This window comes from Saccopteryx leptura, chromosome 2, assembly GCF_036850995.1.
Source record: "Saccopteryx leptura isolate mSacLep1 chromosome 2, mSacLep1_pri_phased_curated, whole genome shotgun sequence".
NCBI classification, from domain to species: domain Eukaryota; kingdom Metazoa; phylum Chordata; class Mammalia; order Chiroptera; family Emballonuridae; genus Saccopteryx; species Saccopteryx leptura.
In genome coordinates this window covers 350,815,548-350,830,482 of record NC_089504.1, presented here as the reverse complement: position 1 = coordinate 350,830,482, position 14,935 = coordinate 350,815,548, and the positions used below count along the sequence as shown (strand labels likewise).

Here is a 14,935-nt window from a genome sequence, read left to right as displayed (position 1 = left end):
CTCAACTCAGAAAGCTAAACTAGATTATTTAGTGAGGCCTCAGGTACTAGTGTAGTTATTGCGAAACACAGGCCCCCCGGGGAGAACGGGAGCTGTGCAGAGGAGCTAGGTGGAGGCTGTGAGAACCAGAGGCAAAGTGCTGCCCCGTCTAAAGCCACTCTCACGGAGTCTGCACAGAAGTCAAGTCTGGACATGCTGCCAGACCTGATTTCATAAATGTCAGGAGACATGATTTTTTTTTTTTTAAAAAAGAACTCTTTTGATTTCTCATTTTTTTGGCAAGTGCAGTGTGTTCGTTGTTTTATCCCCAGTGTCTCACAGGGCCTGGAATGTAAGAGGTGTTTAACTGAATGACCAAACGAATAAATGATTAATTCACATAACAACCAAATTTAAAAATGAGCAAAGGACTCAAATAGATATTTTCCCCCAAAAAAGATATATGAGTGGCCATCAAGCACATGAAATGCAAACTCAAACCACAATGAGATGCTACTGCACGCTGACTTGGAAGGCTGTAATTTAAAAAAACCCTAATTAACAAGTGTTGGCCAGCATGTGGAGAAATTAGAATCCTTATGCACGATTGGAGGGAATGTAAAATGTGGAAAACAGTTTGGCTGTGGTTCTCCAAAACATTAAACATAAAATTACCATATGACCCAGCAATTCCACTCCTAGGTATATACTCAAAAGCATTGAAAACAGGTGCTCAAACAATGACTTGTGCACAGAGCTCATAGCAGTACCGTTCACAATCACCAAAGGGTCAAAACAACCCAAACGTCAGCATTGGATGAATGGATAAACAAATCGTGGGCTATCCAGGTAATGGAATATCATTTGGCCAAAAAAAGGAATGACATACTGATAACTCCACTAGTAGGCATACATCCAACAGAAGTCATGCATGTGCTCACCATGACAGGTACAAGACTATCTGTATTATCTCCAATATGTAAATTACCCAAATACCCATCAACAGATAGACAAATGATGATTTATGATTTACAATGTTATATAGTAATGAGAGCAAATGAACTATGGCTACTCTCAACAATATGAGTGAAACTCATTCATGTTAAATGAAAGGAGCCAGACAGAAAAAGGTATATACTGTCTGATTCCATTTATATGTACCAAACAGGTAAAACTAACCTATGCTGTTAGAAGTCAGAAAGCTGGCCAACTGAGTGCTGGTTATATGGGTATGCACAGTTTATCAAAAGTTTATCAAGTGAGCACTTAAGGTATGTCTAATTTTCTGAATCTATGGTATATTTCAATATAGAGGTTAAAAGAAAATCATTCTAGGGCTTAAGCTAATGTTGATATAGTCATATTTCATAAATAAAATCTTCTGACTGATTGTGATTGTGCCATTTATTTACCATTGTATCAGAAACATAAAGGCAATGGTACCACTTCTGTGCAAAACTCATGCATACATTAATAATAATACAGGGCAAGCCAAGTGAACACATCTGTTTGTGATCTCTGTCTTAGAAATTACTCAAGAGAAGAAATAATCTCTGACTATTAACAGTAAGACAAGAAATAATAAGTGTTGGAGAAGTTTTGGAGAAAAAGGAGCCCTAATTCACTGCTGGTGGGAATGTAAACTGGTACAGCCCCTATGAAAGACGGTGTGGAGGTTCCTCAAAAAGTTAAGAATAGAGCTACCATATGACCCAGCAATCCCTCTTCTGGTATCTACCCAAAACATTTGAAAACATTTATTCACAAATATATATATGCATTCCTGTGTTCACTGTGGCATTATTCACAGTGGCCAAGAAATGGAAACAACAAAAGTGTCCTTGGACCACTGACTAGATAAAGAAGATGTGGTATATCTATACAATGGGATACTACTCAGCCATAAAAAAGATGAAATACTGCCTGACCTGTGGTGGCGCAGTGGATGAAGCATAGACCTGGAGTGCTGAGGTCACTGGGTCAAGGCCCTGGACTTGCCTGGTCAAGGCACATGTGCGAAGCAACTACAAGTTGATGCTTCCCTCTCCTCCTCCTGCCCCTGCCTTTCTCTCTCTCTCTCTTTCTTCTTTCTAAAATCAATAAATAAAATCTTTTTTTAAAAAAGATGAAATACTGCCATTTGTGACAATAGAGATGAATCTTGAGAGTATTATATTAAGTGAAATAAGTCAGATGAAAAGGGACAAGAACCACATGATTTCACACAAATGTGGGGTAAAAAACAAAGCAACAAATGAAGAAAACAAACAAACTCACAGACACAGAAAACAGTATGGTGGTTAGAGGGGAAAGGAAGGGTGGGGAGGATGAAGAGAGTAAAGGGGGTCAAATATAGGGAGACAGAAGAAGACTAGACTTTGGGTGGGGAGCACACAATGCAATCCACAGAAGATGTTTATAAAATTGTATACTTGAAACTAACATGATGTTGCCCTCTGTACTGATCATTACATGCTGTCACTATTGACTCAACCAATCCGTTCCATATATGGATGCACGTTCTCCAGGTTCAAGAGCACAGAACAGCTCATGACACTTGGCTCTTTGTTTAGAGTATGGCTTTCTGGATGTGAGGCTTTGGTGCAGAAGGCAGTCCCCAGTTGGATTCCAGCAGGGAACTAGAATCCACCTGATAACTATCTGCTTTACAGTATCATTTCCAGGAAGGTCTATAAAGACTTTTAATGACAAGTCACAAATGCAATGATTCTAATTTATGAAAAAGGTGGACACTCTATTTTTATTGACTTTAGAGAGAGAGGAAGGGGGAGAGAGAGAGAAACATTGATTTGTTTTTCCACCCACTTATGCATTCACTGGTTAATTTTTTTATATTTTATTTTATTTTATTTTAGTGAGAAAGAGAGAGAGAAAGAGAGAGGGGGGAGGGAGAGGAAGGGAGAGAGATGAGAAGCATCAATTCGTAGTTGCGTCACTTCAGTTGTTTATTGATTGCTTCTCATATGTGCCTTCACAGAGGGGGGGGGTGCAGCTGAGGCAATGACCCCTTCCTTGCTTAAGCCCGGGACCTTGCGCTCAAGCCAGCAACCTAGTGCTTCAAGCCAGAGACCTTTGGGCTCAAGCCAGCGACCATGCAGTCATATTGATGATCCCACGCTCAAGATTGCCTGTTGATTCTTGTATGTGCCCTCACTGGGGATCGAAACCACAGCCTTGGTGTATTGGGACAAGGCTCTAACCAACTGAGCCACCTGGCCAGGGCAGAGGTAGGCACTCTTGGTGGGGAGGGGCACAAAGGGGTCAATTTCCCACAGGGTATGTAAATCAAAGGAAACATTGAGCAACTCCTCTGTAATGCTGTTATTTTCTCAGGCAGATTGTCCCAGCTGCTTTTATTCATTCCTCTCTTACAAATAGAAAAAAGAAGGAGAAGTTAAGCAATTTGTCCAAGATGCCGCAATAAAAGTTGATTGAAACATCCTCATCAACTAGTTCATAAACAGTTTTTCAGTAAAACAGACCAAGTGACATTGACACGTGAAGTACCATCATGACCAAATCTGCCACAGAGCCACAGAAGAAGGAATACGAATGGCCAGTAAGCAAAGGAAAAGATGTCCATGTCACAAATCAAAGCAAAACAACCATGAGGCATTTGTGCCCCAAGAGATCAACCAAGATGGAAAATTTTCTTTTCTTTATCTTTTCTTTCTAAAAAATGAACAGTTCCGATATTATGATGTTTGCAACTTATTTTCAAATAGTGGCAGAAAGAAAAAAAATGAGTGCATGCGTGCGTGCGTGTGTGTGTGTGTGTGTGTGTGTGTATTTCCAAAAATAGAAAGGGGGGAGGGAGAGGGAGGGGCCCTACTTGCCAGACCTTTAGCGGTTGATATTTCAAACTCAATCTCTTTTTGGTCATTCATCCGGATTACAAGGTCCCTGGGTCCAAAAAGCTGTTATTTCAAAAAGTATGTATAAATATATGCTGAAACTAATTAATCTGTCTCATACTGTAATAAATGAAAAGTCACTAGAGGGGAAAATAGAACAGATCAGTAGTTCTCTGCCCAAACCAAAGATTTCTGGCTTTTTGGAGGAGTCCACATTTAATTTCAAAATTCCATTGACAAGTATTTTTTTTTTTTTTTTGTATTTTTCTGAAGCTGGAAACAGGGATAGACAGTCAGACAGACTCCCGCGTGCGCCTGACCGGGATCCACCCGGCACGCCCACCAGGGGGCGACGCTCTGCCCACCAGGGGGCAATGCTCTGCCCCTCCGGGGCGTAGCTCTGTCGTGACCAGAGCCACTCCAGCGCCTGGGGCAGAGGCCAAGGAGCCATCCCCAGCACCTGGGCCATCTTTGCTCCAATGGAGCCTCGCTGTGGGAGGGGAAGAGAGAGACAGAGAGGAAGGAGAGGGGGAGGGGTGGAGAAGCAGATGGGCGCTTCTCCTGTGTGCCCTGGCCGGGAATCGAACCCGGGACTTCTGCACGCCAGGCCGATGCTCTACCACTGAGCTAACCGGCCAGGGCTGACAAGTATTTTTGCAAAGACTGTTTGCAGCCAGTAAGGAACAGCAAGCAGTTTCACCGCCAGGCCAGCGGAGGCAGTTGGGCTTTCCTTGGCTTCACAGGTCAGTGGGAGAGCGGATCCCAGGATAAGGAAGGGAGGACTCAGCAGAGAGCATGTGGATTATAACGCTGCCCTCAACATTGCCCAAAGCAACCCCCCTAACCGGAGAAGATGAATAAAATGACTATTTCAGCAAAAAACAAGAATGACTGATAATACAGAATGTTGGCAAGAATGTGGAGAAATGGGCCAGCGTGTAAACTGGTCCAATACATTTGAAGGGCTTGAGGTACAGAAGCCATGAAGCTTATGAAGCTGATACTTTAGGACCCTTCGCCTCCTACTGCTGCTGGGATTTCCTGGGAACTGGAAGGGGGAGGCTGATGGCAAATCTAGAAGCATCTATTATGTCGGCATTTCTGGCAGATTGCCTACAGAGATCTCATAAAAGGACCTGAGTCTTCCAGGCCTAGCGACTTGTCGCAAATTCTTTTCTTATTCTAAATTGATGTTCAACCGGTTAGTGTTTGTAATTTTGTATTCTTTTTTATAAAGAGGGTGCCCCAAATTGTGTGAGTTTTAGAACCCAAAACTCGGATCCCTTTTGCTTTCGTAGTAATTATTGATGTTTTTTTTCCTTTATTTATTTATTCATTTTAGAGAGGAGAGAGAGAGAGAGAAAGAGAGAGAGAGAGAGAGAGAGAGAGAGAGAGAAGGGAGGAGCAGGAAGCATCAACTCCCATATGTGCCTTGACCGGGCAAGCCCAGGGTTTTGAACCAGCGACCTCAGTGTTCCAGGTCGATGCTTTATCCACTGCACCACCATAGGTCAGGCACTATTGATGTTTGAATATGCATTCCCTTTGACCAGCAATTCCACTCTTAGGGATCTATATGAAAAAACAAAAGTAACTGAATGAATGCATAACAGTAGGAAGACACTTTTTGTGTACTTAATTATATGGAAAATGTCTAATATATTTTAGATTTAAAAGCACATTTCTAAATAACGTGAGTTGACATTTAATGCTGTATCTTCATATCAGCTCTCTTCCAAAAACTGCACACACACGATCGCCTGTGATCTTCATAATCACTCCCTGACCAAGAAGCGTACCCACTTAACAGATGAAAAAATGAGGTTCAAAGAAATGCAGGTAAGCAGCCAAACTGAGATTCAAACCCAGGACTATCCGGTTTCTAAAGCCTTGATACAATACAAAATGAATCTCTGTAGAGCATTATGGCTTACAAGGGGCTTCTATGTGGATCTGAATGGCCCTCACACCAGTTTTGGAACACCTATAAAAAGGATTATTTCTTTCTATGGATGAAGAAGCCAGAGCTTCACTTTCTTTGGGTTCTAACTCTGGTAAGTGGCAGCCGCGGACCTCTCCTTTGTGGACTGCTCTTCATGCCGCAGCCCATCCACAGCCTCCGTGGGGGCCGCTGCAGTAGCTAAAGCAGCACACCGGGGGTTGCTCGGCCCGCTGAGTGCCACAGGCTCACCCTTCCTCCGTGCCCTGCACCTCAGCCCTCAAGCTCAAGAGAGCTCTTTGCATAATTCACTTGTGGTATCTGACTCATCCTCTTCGCTGCCTCTGATCTTACTGTCCTGTTCCCATGGCTCTAGCACCCCTCCCCTGAAACAAACCATAATGGCTTTCATCCTAAGTGTGGAGCCCTTGGCTACATCGACCTAGAAAGCCTCGTGCTCTGTCTAGCCTTAGCCCTGCCCAGTCCAGCCTGGTCTTCAAGCAGGAGCCGGACACAAAATATGGGCTGACTGGTTCAAGGAACTCTGGTGGAACAGTTGTGACATTCTGTGGCTTCCAGGGCTGACAACAAAAGTCCAGGCTAGAGGCCTCTCTGGCACCAAGGATTATACAGTCCTGACAGAGCTATAGGATCTGCTTGGGGAGAAACTGTTTTGTTTCCTGTCAGATTACCTGGTGGGTGGATGTGCTTAGGACCTGGGCCAAAGGCTGACAGGTAGATTCTGTTCCTGCTGGAGGCTGGAATTACCCCAGGCTCCTGAGCGAGGCCTCTAATCCTTTCACAAGCCACTAGGGAGGACGGGTGGGCAGAGGTGAGGGACACAGGGAACTGCAGAAACACGCCCCAGGCCGAGGCCGACTACTGCTCCCCTGGGCAAGGTGCCATGCCAGCCACCAGCGAAAAGGCTTTAGAAATAAAACTGGAAGCAATAGGTTGCTTGCTTTTGTTCCAAGTCTTGGACTGGCCTCTGCCCCTTCCCCCACAGGCACTGGCCACCAGAATGGCCCTGGCCCTGAGGAACACATAAATCATTGACAAATCTAAAAAACAAGGATCTGCCTTGGTTCACAAATTTCATTTTCTATATACAAGATGAAAGATGAATATTCAGCCTGTATTTTAGAAAAAAAACACCTCACCAAACCCACAAATCAATAAGGACAAGCAATCTAACAAAATGAACAGGCAAAGAATATGAACAGAGTATTCACAGAAGATATTTCAAAAGATGTCCAACTTCACAGGTGATCAGGAAAATGTAAGTTCAAACCAAAATGAGATACCCTTTTCCCCAATCAGAGGGGCAGACACTTTACCATTCAGCAACACTCCTAAGTATTTGTGAGGATGTGGGGAAACAGGGATTCTTGGCTGCTCCTGGTGGTCACAGCAGCACAGCCTCTCCAGGGAAATTTCTAGAGCAGCTGAAAATGTCAACTCTACCACAGCCATTGCACCAGTAGAGACAGTCATGCAATGGACTACTTACTATAGAGAAGACATAGAGAAAAACCTAGCTCTAGAGGTGTCGACGTAAACAAATCTCAAACACATACTGTTGAGTGTTGAGAGCAAAAGGACACTGTGATACTCTTTTTCTATAATTCTGATAGCATAAAAAATAAAATAAAACTATGAGAGTATAATAAGTATTATTCTTGGATCCAAAAATAAGAAAACTAAAAGCACTTATCACCTGCACGACACGATTGTAAGTGATTTACAAATGATAGCTGAACTGTTTATGGACTCAGAAATATTAAAAGCACAACCAGTGCTCTGACACGACATACATTAAATTTATGATAATGACTCCCTGGTGAGGAATGAGTTGGAGGAGGGTCATAAAAGGAATTTCACCTTGACCCATAATGTCTTATTTGTTTTATTTATAATGTTCTATAATAAGTGTGGTTATTTTTTAAATTTGGAGTGGTAGGTATACAGGTGTTTTGTTATTTTATCATGTGACTGGGTTAAAAAATTTCCATATGAAATTTTCTTTTATTAAACATTTAGGCCTGACCTGTGGTGGCGCAGTGGATAAAGCGTCGACCAGGAACACTGAGGTTGCCGGTTCGAAACCCTGGGCTTGCCTGGTCAAGGCACATATGGGAGTTGATGCTTCCTGCTCCTCCTCCCTTATGTCTCCCTCTCTCCCTCTCTCCCTTTCCTCTCTCAAACGAATAAAAAAATTTTTTTTAATTTATTATAGAGAGAGAGAAAGAAAGAGAGGGAGGTAGAGAGGGAGGGAGGGAGGGGGAGAGAGAGAGAGAGAGAGAGAAACATTGATCATTGATTTGTTGTTCCACTCACTTATGCATTTGTTGGTTGCTTCTCGTATGTGCCCTGACTGGAGATGGAACCCACAACCTTGGTGTACACACTGCTCACACAAATTAGGGGGTCAGGGGACGTGCAGATACCCCAGTACTTCCAGCCTTTTGTGTAGTGCATGTTCACCAAGGAAATAAAAGTTGATTTTGCATCTCATTTGCATCATCAAACAACTTTCTTTGACTTGTTGTTTGCTTTTCTGATGTTTTTGTTTAATAAAACAAAATCAAATGCTTCTTTTTTTCATTGCTTCATATTCATTTTGAAATATCCCCTAATTTTTGTGAGCAGTATATTATTGGGGACTACAAAGTGTTCCTTGGGAATATGGAAGTTGCCGGGGTTAACCAATCAAGGTGTATGTTGGTTGGCTTTTTAGGAACGTTGGGGTCCAACTGAAGTCCGGGTACGCGTAAGTAAAGTAAGGCATTCTGGTATTGTGCAAGACTTATTATGGGATGCAGGAAGGGGCTTTCCCAACCACGTATTGAGTTTGTCTTGGGTTTGTAGCTTGATTTTATTTTCTATTTGTCCACTGATTTGAGAGATAGAGAGAGGAAGGGGAGAAGGGAGCAAAAGAGAGAGAAAGAGAGAGAAGCATCAATTTATTCCACTTAATTGTTCAACTTAGTTGTGCACTCATTGTCTGCTTTTGGTGTGTGCACTGACTGAGGATCAAACTGGTGACCTCGGTGTGCCTGGGCAACACTGAGCCACCTGGCCAAGGAGTGCCTTGGCTTTAGATATGACAAACAAACTTAAAAGAAGTCAGTTAGTTCCTGTGCCATTGTTTCATAGCAACCTATTGATAACTGCCCCAGCGCTGGCAGGGCTTGACTCCCTGCAGCAATGTGCTTTGGCAGGGCTTGACTCGATGGAGCAATTTGGGGACACATTTCATTCTACCTATTCCAGTTTCAAAGCCATACTCCTTAGGAATCACAGAACGTCTACAGAATTGTAGAGTGCTTCTTGTCTAAGTGGCCTGTATTACAAAGAAAAGTTGAGTGACTTGTCTAAGTTAAAAGGGGTAGAGCTCAGACGTGCTGTCATACGACTCCCAAGCTAAGAAACACACAGGCCAAGCAGGTTTTAAAAAAAAACATGCTTTGTAAGCTAGAAACACAACTTGTTTATTTCTGAAGGGAGGGCACCTGGCAGGATCACTGGTTCTTGTCATATATTAGCTCTTCCCCTAGCAAGTCCCACTTGAGAGATGAAATAACATCCTGTACTTTTTTGTTTGTTCAGTAAGAATCAGCAACAAACAAACAAACAAACAAAAATAATCCCTTAATCTCAACACTCAAGGTAAGCACAGGCCTGTCTATTCAAACATCATGAGCAGCCCTACCCAGGCAGTTCCTGCCAGAACTGTGCCTCTCCTCCTGTCTGGCCAACATTATTAAACTGTGGGCCATGGGGTCATTGTAGCAATGTGCAAAGACATTTTGCACAAGCACTATCTGTATAATAACTCATCACTGCAATGGCACCAAGCTGAGGGTTAAGAATTTTCTTGCCCTGGCTGGATAGGTCGGTTGGTTAGAGCATCATCCTGAAGCACAGAGGTTGCTGGTTCAATCCCTGGTCAGGGCACATACAAGAACAGATTGATATTCCTCTCTCTCTCTCTCTCTTTTTTTCTTCTTTCCTCTCTCACTAAAAATCAATAAATAAAAATAAATAATTTTCTTCTGTGACCTCATTAAACCTTTACAACAACATGACACATGAAAAAAGTCAAGTTCAACTTCAGTGCCAAAGCTACCAGCTAGAAAGTGGTTTATTTGAACCCAGATCTGTTTGATTCTAAAATTTCTCTCTGTAGACTGAATAAATAAAATAATGGTGGGGAGGTTAGGAGGGTTTCATACCCAGATTCAAAAGAGTTCTAGCAACAAGCTGCAAACTACAATTCAGTCCTATAGTTGGAGGGTTCAGATCTCTTTAGGAAGCCTTCCCTGAGCCCATCTCCACAATCGAATTCTCTCCTGCTTTGATGGACATTATCCACAGTGCAGCACCCTTTCTGCCTTGAGTCAGCGAGTGGGTCTATGGTCTCCCCCCTGTAGATCCCTCTCAGGCAAAGTGAAAACAAGTTTGTATCCCCACCACACCCTCTATAGTAGATTGCATACCTACCTCCTGTAAGGCATGAAAGGGTAACTAAAACCAATGTGTATCATTCACCGACTATAGTGTTCAAGTTTATAGCTTATCCTTTATTGTTCCATTTAGATTGGAGGATACCTTGTGTATGATACATAGGCATATCATTACCAAATCATTTGTTAATCATTTTCGGGGGAATTATGAAGAGAGTCTATTTTTTGTAACTATTATGGTTTCAATTCAAAACACTTTCTGGCTTTAATACAATCCCCTCATAGAGGGATAGCATTTTATAGTTTCCAATACTGGTCCCATCTAATTACAGCCATCCCACTGGAGTGTGGTCCATGAAGGCCACTTACCTCTCTGACCCAACCATCAACTTTAAATCTCTGGAGCCCCAGCTCTGAGCTTCACACCCAATTCTGGGAGGCTTAAGTCACTGTTCTCTCTGTCTTTCCCAGCTCCAAGTGCTCCCAACACCCTAGATCAGTGATTCTCAACCTTTTTCATTTCATGCACACACAAACTAAGTACTAAAATTCTGCAGCACAACAAAAGATATATTTTTTGCTGCTCTGACAAAAAATAGGTATAATTTTGATTCATTCACACCAGGCAGCTATTGTGTTGGTTGTTGCTATTTTTTTAAATTTGACAATCTAAGGGAAAAGAGGTCAGTCCCCCCTGACTAAATAGTCAGATATTGTATGTGTTCACATTTTCTGCCGCACACCAGTGTGCCGTGGCACGCCGGTTGGAGACTGCTGCCCTAGATGGGTGCAATTACATCACAGGTAGCCCCAGTCTAGCTTTAGAGATCTGAAGGAAGCCTGGAAGGAGTTGGTGTGGTTCAGATCTAAAGAGTAATAGATAGCTTATTTCCTTCTGGGGAAAAAGGCTCTGGGCAGCCCTGATTTTGATGGGGAGAGGAGTGTCCAGCAGATCTAAGTACCAGCCTTATGGCTAGGCAAAGACTCCCATCTTGGCAACTGGTTAAGAGAGAGAACCAGGTACAAGAAAGAGGCTGCCAAGAAGAGGATCGTCTCTTACTTTTAAATCAAGTGGAATTCCTACTCAGACACCATTCGAAGGTTCTCAGGGGCCTGCCCCAAGGGAAAGGCCGAGAAGAGCAAGCCTTTGTCAATCCGGTAAGTAGGTAGCGTTAGAGACAAACTCATCATGCTCGGAGGTTAGGCAGCCTGCTAAAGCGCAGGCAGCAAATAGGTGGAGTGCCAGGGCGGTAACTCAAGAGCATTCTTGCTCTTTCCTGAAGGGTAAAACTAGGAATCTGATAAATCACAGGCCTTAGGGTGTTGGGAGGCTGGAAATCAGGCTATCTTGCCCAGGTCAGAAAGAGCAAAGGACAGAAGTCCAAGAGCTCTGCACCCCATTTGACCTGGAACCCTGAGTCATGATCACCTTGATTTACTTCATGTTTTTCTTCCCTAGACTGCACATTTCTGGAGGACTGTGTCCAATGGCTCCCATCGCCACAGCACCCACCATGCATGACATGACATCTGTTTCCACGAACGTCTGTTGAATGCTTGAGACTCTTGAGGGTTTCTGAAGGGGAAAGTGGAAATGGAAGGGGTGGGGAGGAATTAGGCCCAAAGATTTAGAAATCTTATGTCTCTGGACAAATTGGTCTTCTTGTGACCCAGTCGGAATTTCTCTGAGACCTGATGCCCCTACCCTGAAACTGTAGGCCAGTAGCACTAGGGCGAGCTGTTTTGTTTATGCACACTCACAAAAAATCAAAGTCAGAAGTGTTGTCAGGTGTCCCGAGGTGGACAGACTTGGCATCATAAAACATGTACATTTGGGGGTAATTTCCAGTATAAGAGGGCTCCTGGGAGTCCACAGGTGGGGCCAGGGTCTAGGTAGTGGCATGATCAGTAAACTGGTTGAGGGAGGCACTAGAAAGTAGTGAGGGACAAGTCTCTTCCCCACAATACCATCTACTAACCAGGTTTGAGCCCCTGGGTTTCCCCAGAAAATTAAGCATAGTGATCTCAAAGCATGTTCAAAACATTGTGATCTTGGAATTCTAGCCAAAAGAGGAGTTTGTGTCTCACTCCAACTCCCACTGTCCAATTGTTATTTCTTTTTTGGAGCGGGGATGGGAGTGGGGGTGGGGAGTGTGGAGAGGCAGAGGAGAGACAGGAACATCAAGCTGCTCTTGTATGTGCCCTGACCGGGAATCAAACTGACAACTTCTGCACTTCAGGACGATGCTCCAACAAACCGAGCAATCTGGCCAGGGCTTAGATTTTCTTTTTTTTTTTGTATCTTTCTGAAGTTGGAAACGGGGAGGCAGTCAGATAGACTTCCGCATGCGCCTGACCAGGATCCACCCAGCACGCCCAACAGGGGGCGATGCTCTGCCCATCTGGGGCATTGCTCTGCCAGACCAGAGCCATTCTAGCGCCTGAGGCAGAGGCCACAGAGCCATCCTCAGCGCCCGGGCCAACTTTGCTCCAGGGGAGCCTTGGCTGTGGGAGGGGAAGAGAGAGACAGAGAGGAAGGAGAGGGGGAAGGGTGGAGAAGCAGATGGGCGCCTCTCCTGTGTGCCCTGGCCGGGAATCGAACCCGGGACTCCTGCACGCCAGGCTTACGCTCTACCACTGAGCCAACCGGCCAGGGCCTTAAATTTTCTTTTTTTAGAGACAGAGAGGAAGTGAGATAAAGGGGAGGTGTAAAGGAAGCATTCATTTGTTGTTCCACTAAGTTGTACATTCATTGGTTGTTTCCCATGTGTGTCCTTACCAGGGATGGAACCCACAAACTTGTCGTTTCAGGATGACACTCAACCAACTGAGCTAACCGGCCAGGGCCCAATTGTTATTTCTTAACCAAACAGGTATGCTCTGGTTTCTCTTCAGATCATATAAATCTTTCGCCTTTTTAACCAAACAGATCACTCAGACAAGAAACCTCTTTGGGATTCTTCTCCCTTTTCCACACTCAGGCCTACACCCTGAGACCTTGTCTTCAAAACTGTGTCCTGACCCCGGACTTAGTACCTGGCCCAGCGAAGTGGCAGGGCAGGCTCCGTGGTACCCAGGCCTCCAGGAATGGAAGTTAACTACCATCAGTGATAACATCAGTGGGAGCCCAGCTCTGGTCAGTCAACAAACTTTCACATTGCAATCTGACAGGAAACAGCATCACTTACTACACTGCTATAAACGCGGCAAAGCAGCCTCTACCAGCCGGCCCCCATCCCACCTTTTGCACCGAGGACGGAAGAAGCCAGTAAGCCTGACCAGGCAGTGGCATGGTGGATAGAACACTGGCCTGGGATGCAGGGGATCCAGGTTCAAAACTTGAAGTCACAAGCTTGAGTAGGCGCTAATTAATAGACATGACCCCATGGTCTCGGGTTTGAGCTCCAAGGTTGCTGGCTGGAGCCCAAGGCACTGGTTTGAACAAGGGGTCACTGGCTCAGCTGGAGACCTCCAACCAAGGCACATATGAGAAAGCAATCAATGAACAACTAAAGTGTCGCAACAAAGAATTGATACTTCCCATCTTTCTCCCTTTCTGTGTCCCTGTCTCTCTCTCTCCTCTCGCTTTAAAAAAACAAACAAACAGGCCCAGTAAGTAGCAAGGTTTGTTAGCAACTAATGAGGGAAGAGGAGTCTGTGAGTTTAGTGGCCTGGGGTGGGCAAGACTGGGCTGAAAATCTCCAAGTTGCCTGACCTGTGGTGGTGCAGTAGATTTTAAAGTGTCATGTGGAACACTGAGGTCGTTGGTTCAAAACCCTGGGCTTCCCTGGTCAAAGCATATATAAGAGTTGATGCTTCCTGCTCCTCCCCCCTTCTCTCTCTCTCCTCTCTAAAATAAATAAAATCTTTTTTTAAAAAATGAAAATCTCTAAGTTTATCTCTGAAGGCAGTGCCCTGGGGACAGAGCCCAGGCCTTCCCCTGCCCTTCCCCCTCAGGCTAGCCTACTAAGGGCCAACACTCCTGGTGCTCTGTCTGCCCATAAATCTAAGACTCTGGAGTCCTGAACCCGGAGTCAGAGCAGGGTTGCTGCCAGCCACCAGCCAAGCCCCCATCTACGCCAGCTAGGCCATTCCTATTGCCTATAAATTAGGTAATGGATACCTACTCCCCCGAGTGCCATCCAGAGGTGCAGCAGCGGCAGCCTCCCAGCCGGAGCAGAATCGGCCCCCCGCGAAGCTCTGCAGGACCCTCCTAGGGGACAGGCCCGCGCCTTCTCTTCCCCGGACCCCGTACCTGAGGGGACGGACGCCCCGCAATCTCGCTTCCTGCCAACCCGGAGAGAGGACGGTGCGGGTCCCTAGCACCCCGGAGCTCCAGGTGCACAGCCTCCCGAGGCGCAACATCCCGACGCAGACAGCCATGGTTCGCGACGCGGGTGTCCCTGCCCAAAGAAACTTTTAAGGCGAGCCGAGGCGGGGCGAGCGCGGAGCGGGCGGGGAGGCGGGGTCGCCTCTGCCTATGGGGTGCGGAGGCCGCGGCCCCCAGCGGAGGGCGGGCCAAGTCGTGGCGTGAAGGGAGCGACTCCGCGCAGGGCCACCGTCTTTCTGACCCGCCGCCCTCCCCCTCCCGCCCTCAAAGAATTGCGCTGATTTCGCTCTGGATCCGCGGGTCCTGGGCTGCAACTCAAGGCAGGTTCTCCTCCCAGCCACCAGAT

General features: G+C 45.3%; 1 protein-coding gene across 1 annotated transcript in view; it reads right to left on the bottom strand.

Moving 5' to 3' along the window:
• ACSF2 (acyl-CoA synthetase family member 2) overlaps positions 1 to 14,701 on the bottom strand; it is a 38,639-nt gene extending 23,938 nt beyond the window's left edge. Inside the window, exon 1 of the mRNA XM_066364544.1 lies at positions 14,515 to 14,701. Within this exon, the coding sequence (XP_066220641.1) occupies positions 14,515 to 14,642 (128 nt within the window). The 5' untranslated portion in view covers positions 14,643 to 14,701. The remainder of the gene's footprint in view (positions 1 to 14,514) is intronic.
• Between the last annotated feature and the right edge of the window lie 234 nt (positions 14,702 to 14,935).